The sequence below is a fragment of the Cydia strobilella genome, chromosome 7, assembly GCF_947568885.1.
Source record: "Cydia strobilella chromosome 7, ilCydStro3.1, whole genome shotgun sequence".
In the NCBI taxonomy this organism is placed as follows: domain Eukaryota; kingdom Metazoa; phylum Arthropoda; class Insecta; order Lepidoptera; family Tortricidae; genus Cydia; species Cydia strobilella.
Genome location: NC_086047.1, coordinates 12,192,139 through 12,204,911, shown reverse-complemented (window position 1 = coordinate 12,204,911; position 12,773 = coordinate 12,192,139). Strand labels below are relative to the sequence as shown.

General features: G+C 39.8%; 1 protein-coding gene across 1 annotated transcript in view; it reads right to left on the bottom strand.

Moving 5' to 3' along the window:
* LOC134743184 (transcription factor RFX3) overlaps nt 1-12,773 on the bottom strand; it is a 33,027-nt gene that overhangs the window by 15,635 nt on the left and 4,619 nt on the right. Inside the window, exons 5-11 of the mRNA XM_063676565.1 lie at nt 5,575-5,656; nt 3,617-3,831; nt 2,879-3,056; nt 2,464-2,536; nt 1,813-1,991; nt 1,047-1,182; nt 205-309 (exon numbers count right to left, since the gene is read on the bottom strand). Of these exons, the coding sequence (XP_063532635.1) occupies nt 205-309; nt 1,047-1,182; nt 1,813-1,991; nt 2,464-2,536; nt 2,879-3,056; nt 3,617-3,831; nt 5,575-5,656 (968 nt within the window). The remainder of the gene's footprint in view (nt 1-204; nt 310-1,046; nt 1,183-1,812; nt 1,992-2,463; nt 2,537-2,878; nt 3,057-3,616; nt 3,832-5,574; nt 5,657-12,773) is intronic.

The following is a 12,773-nucleotide window of genomic DNA, read 5'->3' as shown; positions in this document are numbered from 1 at the left end:
CGCCTGGTGTTCCTGGCATTAAACACCAAATCTCTGATTGACGCAATATCAGATCAGGAAAGAAAATCAAAATTGAGGTGTTAGACGACGATCTAATAAAACTCGGTTAAATCAGGCCAGAAGGGCTAATGATAGTAATGATACTGGACATTGTCTCTTTGGCATAGTAACAAATAAAGAGAGAAGGATAATTCACATATGTACCTGCGTAAGCTGCGGCGGTATGGGGCGGAGCACGTCGGGCAGGAGCAGCTCCACGGCCCGCTGGTACAGCTCAAGGTCCGCCCGGCGCAACCAAGCGGCCACGTCCTTCATCAAACAATTTCATAAGAACTTGAAATACGGTGTGATCTATAGTATGAATTTTCTCAAATGAGGCCTCAGTCCTAATCCGTTAAACAAAAGCCTTTGTTTCTTTTATGGAGAGGCGCCTTAGTCGCGAGTATTAAGGTTCAAAATGTAACAGCTCATTCGGAGATAACGAGTTTGGTTACTGAAGTACGAACGGTTGCCTGTGTGTGGCCTCAGAATACAGAGCTGCTACATAAATTTGAACCATATAAATAGGACGGTAAATTTTCATTTTTAAACGAGTTTGTTCCCGTTCAGTCAGTAGCGGTAGCAATGGTAACCGCTGAACAAAAGAAACAAAGGCTTTTGTTTAACAGATTAGGGTGTGAGGCGTAAAAATATTTGAGAAAATTCATACTATAGTGGTTAACTATGGCGGGCAATGTATTGTAAACCTAATCATTCTAGTTACATTTCGGATTGTCAAAGATAGATTTGTAAAGACAACGGCGACGAAACGCAATCAAAACAGGAAGTAAGTAACTTTAAAAAAAGAGCACGCCGTCGCCGTTGGAATTTGTTGCCACGCCGCCGCCGCCGACAAATGATCGGCGCGTCAATACTTAAAACTAGTTTTTCTACTAAAAATATGGAATATACATATTTATTAATCATATTGTGTTCATATAAATTCCCGAGTAAAAATTCAAAAGATTATTTCTATTATTCAGAAGATTACAGTGAGTTAGTATTACCTTTCGTGCGGCTAGCCGGTACAGCACGCGGCGGCACAGAGCGGGCGGGGGCCTCCGCCAGAAGTTGCGGCGGGAGCGCTCCACGGCAGCTATGTCGAGCGCCGCCACGGCCTCAAGGAATTCGACGCCGTGCTCACTAAAGTTAAAAAAATATAAAAATCAGAAAATCCCTACATTAATGTCATAGAATAGAATACATTTATTTACGTCACATGATCGTAGGTTACATAAGAGTGTATAAAGGAGCGGACGAAAAAAGGACCCCCGTAAAAAGGCGTAATGCCCGGCTTACCGCAGCGCTGATTTTCGGTAGGGACCTAGTAAAAGATAAAAGACCTATATGCAAAAGTAACTTTGAATATATTTTACTTCTTCATACTTAAGATGAAATTTGGTACGGAGTATGAAATCATCCCTTAAGAAGGTGAAAAGAAACTAGTAAGAAATAATCCTCAGTCAAACCTCTTGCTTTCCAATGACGCGATGCGAGTCAGCAGAGAGAATCAAAATTCCAATTTACTTACCGGCGGTGGTCCTGTAGCGCAGTGAGAGACGATGGCTGCCGCCACAATGGCGCCGAGGTACTTACTGCCGGGGACTAGCGCAGCTCCTGGGAGTCGAGGGCGTAATAGCTTGTTTAGTTACCGGTGGTGGTCCTGTAGCGCAGTGAGAGACGATGGCTGCCGCCACAATGGCGCCGAGGTACTTACTGCCGGGGACTAGCGCAGCTCCTGGGAGTCGAGGGCGTAATAGCTTGTTTAGTTACCGGTGGTGGTCCTGTAGCGCAGTGAGAGAGGACGGCGGCAGGTCGTCCGCGGCGGCGGCGGGCAGCTGGGGCGGCGCGGGCGGCGAGGCGGCCACCACGGCGCCGAGGTACTGCCGGTGCGCGAGCCCGGGCACGCCGCCGGCGGCCGGCGGGGGCTCGGCCGAGCGCGAGCGCGGCTCCTGAACATATACCAAACCTGAACACTGGAAAAAAACTTTACAAGCCTCGATCAGTTTATTTATGTCCTTTTCTTGCAAATACATAAGTCAAAATGATAGATAAAGACAACCTATAATAGCAAATTGAGGCTTGTAGCGCGTTTATGAATAAACTCATAAGAATCAATCGGGCCTCAAATTTGACATCAGTGTTTCAGTAACGTTAGCGCTTGCGTTTGCCTTACGTTAATTGTGTAAATAATAACTATGGTTTCGGACAACACATCGTAACTTATTTCTACGGCATCCTTTAAATTTGTTTTAGCTGACAGTGCTGACACTTGAGCTAGCTCTAAACGTTTTAAACAGACAAATAGTAAGTACTGTTAAAGTAAAACAGTTTACTTTATCGGTTCCAATTAACTTTTATTAACAGCTAACAACTACTGTAAGGTTAATTAAAAAGTCTCAGCCTCTGACTATAATATCTAACCTGCATATCTTGGACATCAGCCTTCTCGTCGTTAGGATCGGGCGGCGGCGAAGCGGGAACGCTAGATTTCGCCCTAAAACAAACACAAAATTAGTATAGATTTGAAACTAGCTAGTTTAGGTATTGTTACGAAGAGATAAGGCCGTGTAATACGGTAGTATTGGTATGGCGAATACCGAGCTGTCTCATCGGTAGGCCAATAAAGCCGAATTTAAAAGCTAGCCAATCATAAACCATATTTCAACTAGGTAAGGCCCACTATTGTTCACACACATCTTGGTTATCAGAATCACGTAGAATCACCACCACCAATCAGTTTCAGCTTGCCCAACCTCGTTCACTAGGTCCAGTCGTTGGACAACCGATATTATTGTGACGATATTGTGTGGTAAGGTGCTATTGCAGTTGTAATCACCTGATGCCGTAGTAGTGATACTTGGAGTTGCCGCGCGTGCCGAGCCTCCTTGTCCGCAGGCCGACGAACACGGACCGGATCAGCTTGCCGAACGAAGCCGCGTTCACTGGGTCCAGTCGATGGGCCGCGCAGTGTCGGAGGTAGTGCGCGTAGAGAGTCGATCGGGGCAGAGATACGCCTGCAGACAATCATTTATTTTAGTATAAGATACATCATTAAATGGTGCAAAAGGGGAAGCTCATGCAGAAGTAAAACACTCCGAAGGTGGTTGGGGCGGGGTGAACTTACGTTAAATAAGAATACATCCCTCCAGGTCTCCATAGAAAACTAGTACAATTAAATTTGTCACCCAATAATCCATCCCCGCACGAACGACTACCGGTACAGAGCTACAGAGGGTCACTTAGCGTCGGCGGTCTTGTAGTTGTACTAGTTGTCGAGCAGCCACTGCCCACTGCACGGCGGCGGGCGGCGAAAGTATGCGCGGCTGCGGCGGTGTGTACTTGGCGGGCGGCTGCGGCGGTGTAGCGGGCGGTGGCCTTATTCGTGCCCGCCACCACGCTGTACGAGAATTCTACGTCGCGTACTCGGTACACACTTACCATCGGCAGTCTCATAGTTGTCGAGCAGCCACTGAACGGTGGCGAGCTGCGGCGGTGTAGCGGGCGACGTGGCCTTATCCGTGCCCGCGACCACACTGTACGAGAACTCTACTTCGCTTACTCGGTACACATTTACCATCGGCAGTCTCATAGTTGTCGAGCAGCCATTGCACGGTGGCGGGCGGCATGCGCGGCTGTGGCGGTGTAGTGGGAGCGGGCGCAGGTGACGTGGCTTCATCCGTGCCCGCGACCACGCTGTACGAGAACTCATCGGCGCTCCACGACTCAGTAGGCTGCTCGGCCGCGTTGACCGTTGCGACGCCATACACGGGATAGGAGCGTAGGGTTTCCCTGGTACAAATAAGTTGTACATACGAGGGTGAATCAAAAAGTTCTTAGAAATAGGGTTAAAAACAAACAAATATATTTTTTTTATTAATTTTTCTACATAATGTTCTTGTTGTTCTATACATTTAGTATATCGTTTTTGAATTTTTTTTATTCCTTCAAAAAAAAAGTTTTTTCTTGGGTCACTAAAAAATCCTCTACAGCACGCATGACCGTTGTCGTCCTCAAATTTAGTTCCGCGAATGAATCCATACGTTGCACATGCCCAAGTAACCGCAAGCGCCTCTGTTTCAGCAGGGCGGTGATGCTAGGAAGCTGTGCAATTTCCAGGACTCTCTTGTTAGTGAGCCTGTCCTTGCATGTGATGTTGAGGATGCTCCGAAGACAGCGCATGTGAAAGGTGTTTAGTCGACGTTCGTGATTAGCGTACGACGTCCAGGTTTCGGCTCCATACAAGAGCGTGCTCAAGGCGCAACTTTTAGTAAACAATCATCTTGGTCCTGGTCCTATACGACTACGTTACCCATAGGGTACACAAAATTAAACAAAAATCCTGATCAATAGGAAACTTCAGGCTGCAGTCATAAGTTTTCGTCAATCGAAATCGAAACTAACCCGCGCCATGACGAGAAGTTACGCAAAGACGGCGCCTATACACAAGATGGCGGTACCTACAGGATGTACCTACGCATGTATCGTTTATATTTACAGACTGAATTTATTAACTAACAATAGACGCAGCTGGATAACAGAAGAGAATTATTAATAACATTTAATTATTAATATTATTTTTATATTAATCTCAGGAATTTAGTCGTGGACATGATAACCCGCACAAAATCGGAATCGAAAAGCCCCCGAGATAAGAAGCCTTTTGGGTTTTAGAAATACTTCTTCGGCTGTTACGGAGAAACGAATTCACTGAAGCCCGAAAGGCATTACATAATCAATAGTCTATTAGGGAACAAAATAGAATTGGCTTGTTTAAAATCGAACGAATAAACAAAACAAAAGCAACTCCATTCCATATTTTTTTAATGTTATCGTGTGAATAATAGGGGTACCTAATGATTCTCCGAATAGTTTTTAGCAGATTATCGCTATGCTTATTGACTACTCTTGCAAACGACCATTATGCGTAATGAGATTCTACCAATCGTTACTCGGCCAAAGAACCAGTCGGCGAATCGTTGTCGGCGAAACAAAAATCGGCGTATTTCTTTTCGGCATATCAATAGGGCACCGAATAATAGAGATGCATATAGTAAATCGTTTAAGAAAAAAGGGGACGGCCGTTTCTCCATACAAGCGTAGTCCCCTGACACAACTGACACTGACGTCACTGACACTGGATACTGAAATTATGGAAAATATTTTTACATAATTGGATGTACATTAACCATAGCTATGCCCCTGCGTTTGACTTTTTTCGGTTTTTTGATTATGGTATAAATTAGGAGCTAAAAACAGATTTCATACAAATTTTTAAATGATTGTAACTCTTATAATAATTAAAAATTCGAACGTAGGGGCATAGCTGTGGTTGATATACAACAAATTGCGTCAAAATATTTTCAATAATGTTAATATCCAGAGAGGAAAATTAGGACTACGTTTGTATGAAAATGCAATTTCGCGCGGGTCCTCCACTTTCGTCTTAACAGAAAATGCTCTCCCGTGAAGAAAAGACTCGCCCATTGCTGATCGCTGTCGGTCATACCGCTGCCTGCTGGTTATGTAACTTACATATGAGTCTCATGGCCCTGGGTGTAGATCTCTTGAGGCTCCACGTATTGCACATGATAGTTGACCCCATTACTGCCCTCGCCTGTTAAAATAACATTATATTAATATAAAGTAGGTACATCAAAATATCTCTAAGCAACGCCCAGGAAATGATAAAGCCCGCCCATATACAATCAGCAAGGTCGAAGTCGTGTTGTCCCTTTCCAACCTAGAATGCTTTTAATAAGTTTAAAAGGGATCTCACGAGTTTCTCGGTGTCTCGCCAAAGGCAATGCTAATTTGTAAGTCGCAAAAGCGGAGATATAGATTCAAGTTAAAGCATTTATTTGTGAAACTGAGATATGATATTTACATCACTTAAAAATCTAGGAACCAGGTAGGGTTCAGTATTACTTAGCTAAATCAAGGTTTCGAAAATTGTATCAATAAACCCGTTTCAAAGAAATACTCAAATTTGTAAGCACGATGAAATAGTATAACTTACTTCTTATTTTTTAAGAACGGCAGAACCTTGCACCCTTGCAATACCAAATGTTACAGCGTAATATTTCAAGAACAAATCTATTAGAAAAGAGGCATATCTACTGTCTTATTGAACCATTTGAACTACACGCATATTTTATATCGCGCGCCATCAAGAACGCACGAAGGTCAAATAATATAGTAGGGTATTTGACAGTATATGAATTCATTTACACTATGCATGAAATAAAGCACCAGAAGATTAATAGAGAAACGTGGATAGCGGACCCGCATAAAACTATAAAGAGTACGTAATTTGATTGTGACGTCACATGCTAGTGTTTCATATAAATTCCATAGTAGCTAAATCGTTTTGACAGTTCGAAAAAAGAAACTGGACGTCTTTGGCGGTAAACAATTTAAGGTCACATTTGAAAAGATTCCAGATAAGCGAAAAATTAGTCAGGCTCTAGGATGATCCCGTATGGCCTTATCATTATCATAGACAAAATAATCATTATCATAGACTAATATGTCAAAAATTGCGCATAATATTTTAGCTGCCACTTTACCAGCTTAAGTAAATGGCCCTAGGCGGTGGTTTTTGGTAACTGGATTGTAAAACGTTAGGGCTTGACGACCTTTACCGCATAATGTAGCGGACTGTACAGTACCGTTTAATTCAATATACGCGATAGAATCCGTTTTCATAGTTTTATTTCATGAGCACCGTTTAATTTAGCTGTCAAATTAAAATCCTAAAAATAAAATCTTTAATATTTAGTCGTCCTAGTAAGTATTCATTTGTCGATGACATAACAATACCTAATAGGGTATTTTCCTACTAGTCAAATCAGTTTCTTTTTTTGAACTGTCAAAACGATTTGCTAATATGGAATTTATATGAAACTCCTAGTGGGAATTGTCTTAGGATGTAGGCTATATGTACTGTTATAACTTTGCCTGTAAATCTGATTGGCCTGTATCTGTTTTTTTTTCCCAATAAGAAAAATAAAAAATAAAATAAAAATAAACATTACAGAATGACGTCACGGTCTACTCACCTACTTTTTATACTTCTATCCAATTTATTAAATAGAACTTGTGTTTAAAAATAACTGCTATCTATGTTTTTCTTATAATTATCTGGTGCTTTATTTTATGCATGATGTGTAATAATTTATTTTAAATACAGTCGTATCGAAGAAATGATTGTAGAAGTTTGCTATATTTATAAGATTGCTGCGCCCTTGCAGGGTCCATATTATATACCTAATATTATATAATATGTTTGCAATAAAAGCTTTTGACTTTTGTATTAGAAAATAAGACAACTTATATATGTATAGAAATACAACACGGCACACCCAAAACCCGATAGAAGGTGGAATTATTTAGTTATAATTAGAAAGGTGTACCTAATTTAAATTATTAATTGAGTGAAACCTATATGAGTATCCCACACTCGTACTCGTACACACACTTATTGTTAATCTCAAAATGTTAAATTGTCTACGTCTATAAAATCTAACCACTTGTTGAATGTATTAAAAATATATAAATTTTCAGTACGATGATGGGCACGCTTTATTGTCTAGAGACGTAGAGACTCACGAGTCACGCTGCGTCTTCAACTCGCGAACGCGAAGCGGCGCGGCGCGGCGCGGCGGGCCCACGACGTTCGCGTTCGCAACGAGATCGCCCACGTACCCACGTAGGACACTTCTATAGGTATCAAAGGATTGATTCACCCCGCGCCGCATCGCTTCGCTTCGCGTTCGCGTGTTGTTCGCCTACGTAGTACGCTGCGTCAGTTTCATGAGTCACTCTCGCACCTGTTAGAAAGTGTCGGTCACGGTAACAGACGTTAGATTAGAAGAGCATCTTAGGCCCGCTGTGGACGCAATATAGTTTTCGCTCTACATAATTGTTATTGGACTTTTCACATTTAAAGTTATTTTTATTAGTAAAAGATCAAAAATTAAATTTAGGCTTATTAATAGGTACAGTGCACTTCTCAATGTCAAAAACTGCCACCATTCCTAACCTACACCACAGCCCTGAGAAGATACCGGCCAAAAATATAATCCCACGGCGTTTATAAAACTCCTTAACAATACGCGAAGTAGCTTAAAGATAAAGAATTTAAAAGCTAAACCATGATACTAGTTTTCACCAGTTCTAATTGGTGATTATCAAACACACCCTTAACTACGCAGTTCAGCTCTCTGCCAGAAAACTAGCCACTAGTCTAATCCTGACCGAAAATGTAAATTGATCAATTTTCAAAACCGAAATTCTAACATGGAACCGAACCGGCGACCGTTCCAAAATACACTGAAACCGTAAACCACAGTCCAGGGTGGCACTCACAGGGGTAGTACGAGCGGTAGCGCACCTCCATGCCGCGAGAGGTCTCCCAGGCAACTCGACTCGACTTCGACTTCCCAGAAGAATATCCGATAAACCGTCTCGCTTAGGCGCAGCTGTCCCGCTCACACGTATGAGGTAAGGCGGTGGTGGTGCCTCACCCCACCTGTTTTGGCTATATTATTGGGAAGCCCCTCCTGGTAGGTAGGATGCTGGGTGTGCTACAGGTTGATGATGTCGAAATAAATTATCAAGATTTTATTTTAAGACGCCAATTTCATAACACCAATTACCCAATCTCAATAACGTCATAATAGGATGACAATTTTTTTAGATATTATTGTCTCTGACGTTTTTCAGCAAAAGCAAAAACTTCAAGCTTTCCAGTCAAATATGATTGATTTTATATAAGATTTTACACTTTAAAGAGTATTTGAAAGTCCAGATTCAAATAGGTAAAACAAATTCAAGGAAAATTTTCAAGAATTTTTATACGCAATTAGTAATTGAATAATTATTATATAGCTTTTAAACCCACTTAAAGAATACGCCTACCTACTAGCGTTACAATTGTTAAAGTGAAGAGAGCTGACAAAAAAAATGTCGATGTTAAAGTATGCGCGCGCGCAATTTTTGGGCATTAAATTCTCATCGAACATGGGGATTCTATTAGTATGTATGTCAAAAATTAACCCTTTAATTTTTCAATGCGCAACGCAAATACAGATTTCAATAATAAATTAATATCTTAAAACAAAAACACACTATATCACAGCAATATCACGAAATAAAATACGACATCAAATGTTCAATAAACGTCCGCACAAATTGAGACGGCACGCGTCATATCAAAGGTAACCAGCAGGTGTATCGCATGACAACGAGATGGACCCCTCGCTGAACGCATTCACGATTTGCACCCAGGTAGATAATCTGAAGGGGCATCAACAATTATCTACCATTACATTTTTTTTAATACACCCCTATTAATCCCTAACAAGCAATTGTAAACTTTAAGCATGGTACTTATAGTAGATTTTATTTTTAATTGCTTGCGTTTAATAAGGTATCTGTTTGACGGGTATTGATAATCAGATTGAGCCTGTTTGGTGCATCAAAGGTTTCCTGAGAAATTAAATGTGCACTGGATTATTTGTTACAAATGTTTAGAGATATATTGTGACAAGACGATCATGAAGAGCTTATAACAAGCTAAGCTCAGGAAAATATTAAATTGACGTTATAAATATTAAAGATAGTTAAAAAATAAAGTGCAAGAAACAAAACGTTTACAAATTCATATTAATAGAAAATGACAAAAAAATTAAGTTAACCGAGTAATTTAAGTAAGGGTCCCGTTGTTCCCCTTGGGTACGGAACCCTAAAAATGTTAACCCTTAAAGGCCTTAATTTGGAAGGCAAAAAAGAATTTAAAAAAAATATTTTCGTTTGCTTTAATGAAGTTAGATGGGTCTAATAAATTATGAAAAAATATATTTAAAAAATATTTGCCTTATTCTGAAAAAAAACCATGTATGTCACAACATACACTGCCAAATTAAAGGTTTTTTTTAAGAAAAAAAACAACAAGTTTTTTTTAAGCAAATGATAAAGGAATTTTATTAAATAGACGGAACAATTAAATTTTATCTAAAAACAAACAAAAAAATTAAAGAACACATTTGTTTTCGTATTCTTAATAAAATACTAGTGAAAAAGTAATTGTGAAACAAAGTAAATAAATCGAATTAATTTTACAATTAAATGTAGTGGTGAAGAAATGTTTTTTTTGCGTGTTATTCTAAATGTCAATTTCTATTGTTTCTGCCAGCTACAAAACACCAATGTATAAGTACTGCAACAAAAATGGCATCTCCCTTGAGTAGTGAAATCCAGAAAGTGACAAATTTTACCATCTTATTTCATCATTAGGTGAATAAATACCAATAAAATAAATAAATAAATAAAAATAAATCTAGAGAATGAGTTTGTCTGTTTCTTCTTTATCTTTAATTCTGTTTCTTTCAGACCTACTGGAACCTGGAACTTCATATAGATGTATTTTTTTAAAGGCAATATAAGTTTCAGTGAATTTGGCAGTGTATGTCACGTTATACAATAAGTTTGAAGCAGAATAACTAATAGTAATTTAAATATTTACTGTGATTTTTTAGTAAAAGTTGATGCAAAATACATTACAGTGTTATATATAAAGAAATAAACAGCATGTTTCATAGAGAAAGACAGAGAAAAGCAGAAAAAATACCTTAAAAAATGCAATATTATTTTGCCGCCACGACATCTTATTGACAACTGATTGTCGATGTTGCCAGAGCTATGAATTCTTTTTTTATCAATTAAGTGATTAATGTTAATACCACAAAAAAATAATTGGTTCAAAATTATGGGTGTTTTTGATCGCTAAATTTTTTTGAATTAATGTATGACACAGCGTCAAATTAAGGGTTAACAAAAAGTAATCAGTACGGTTACCATGAGTTGACACTTGACGTTTACGCTAGCGACTGCGTGAACTTGATCGCAGTCTATTTCGCCGCACTGACGTATTGGTGCGATCGAGAGGGAATGCGATAGAGTTCACGCAGTCGCTAGCGTAAATGTCTAATGCCAACTCATGGTAGACGTGCAGGTGAATAATTAGTATTAGATGATATTATTAGGTTTGAAACGGAATTACACTTAGGGCCACTTGCACCATCCCACTAACCCGGGGTTAACCCGTTAAATCGTTAACCCAATCAACCTAGTGTCAAATTGTACTGGTAACCATGGTAAATCCAGGTTTAACCGGTTAACCCCGGGTTAGTTGGATGGTGCAAGTGGCGCTTAGAGAACAGCACACGAAACCTAAAAGATACAAATTATATTCGTCCCCCATTTAAGGATTTGACGGATGCATTATAAAATTTAGTGCCAGTTGCACCATCCGCACTTGACAGACTGATCAACGTCACCCGGCGCGCAGCGGCCGTTTGCTATGAAACTTTCCATACAATAAAATTTAGCGAACTCTTTAATAATGACAAACAGTTTGGTGCAACCGACCCTTAGTCTCATAATAGATATATCGCACGCTCATGAAGAAAATATGGATAATGCTTTTCATATCAGTTAGACAACAAAACTTTTATTTTCTACTCATCCCAACGTGTTAGTAACAAGTAACCTACTAGTTATATACAAAAGACATGTTTAGCCAGGAAACAAGACGTTCACATATTATAAATAGAGCAAGGAGAAGTTGTCAGAATAAAAAGAAGTCATTTGTGAGTCTAACTTCGTAGCTTGTACCGCTTGTGCGCTATAGTGCTCCGACCAATACGAATGCGATGCTGATGCAATTTTTGATCCGAAAAGAAAACGGTTTGTACCTAGTCGGCTCATAAGTTCTGTCACTGGCCTTTAAAATTTAAATTTGGAACTCCTAAAACAAAAACCGTTCTGCATTTGAATTTCGAATCTTTATTAAATATTTGAGTAGTATAATTTTGCAATTTTCTGTTTTCTTCAACATGGAGTGGACGCTTAAAGATAGCCGTACCGCAATAATTGCACTATATCGTTGTGGTCACTCGCCGACTAAAATTTTTAAGCTACTTGAAAATTTAAAATTCTCTCTAAGATTTGTGTATCGTACCATAGAAAGATACAGTGAGGTCTCTAGTTTAAATGACAAGAAAAGAAGCGGTCGTCCGCGTACAGCTAGGACTCCAGCGGTTGTACAAGCAATTAGGGCACGCATTGCCAGAAATCCCGCTAGGAAACAAAAAGTTATGGCCCTCCAGATGGGTTTGAGCAAAAACACGGTGAAAAGAGTGCTTAATCAAGACCTGAGACTTCGTGCTTATAAACGAAAAACTGGCCATCTTCTCAATGGTCGGCTTAAAGCTTTAAGGCTTAAAAGATCTAAAGCTTTATTGAAGAAGTACGCTAAAAATAAGCACCGTTGTATACTGTTTTCGGACGAGAAAATTTTTGACATAGAAGAAAACTGTAATAAACAAAATGATAGAGTGTACGCTCGCAATAGTAAAGAAGCGTCTAATAGCATTCCCCGTATTCAAAGAGGTCATCACCCTTCATCTGTGATGGTTTGGCTGGGAGTTTCTTATGCGGGCGTCACTAGTATGCATTTTTGTGAGAAAGGAGTAAAAACTAGTGCCAAAGTGTACCAAGACACGGTGTTGACTAATATTGTGAAACCACTATCCCATACGATGTTTCTAAACCAGCATTGGGTTTTCCAGCAGGACTCTGCTCCAGCCCATAAGGCAAAGTCTACACAAGCCTGGCTCGCCTCCAATAAAATCGACTTTATACGGCATGAAGATTGGCCCTCCTCTAGC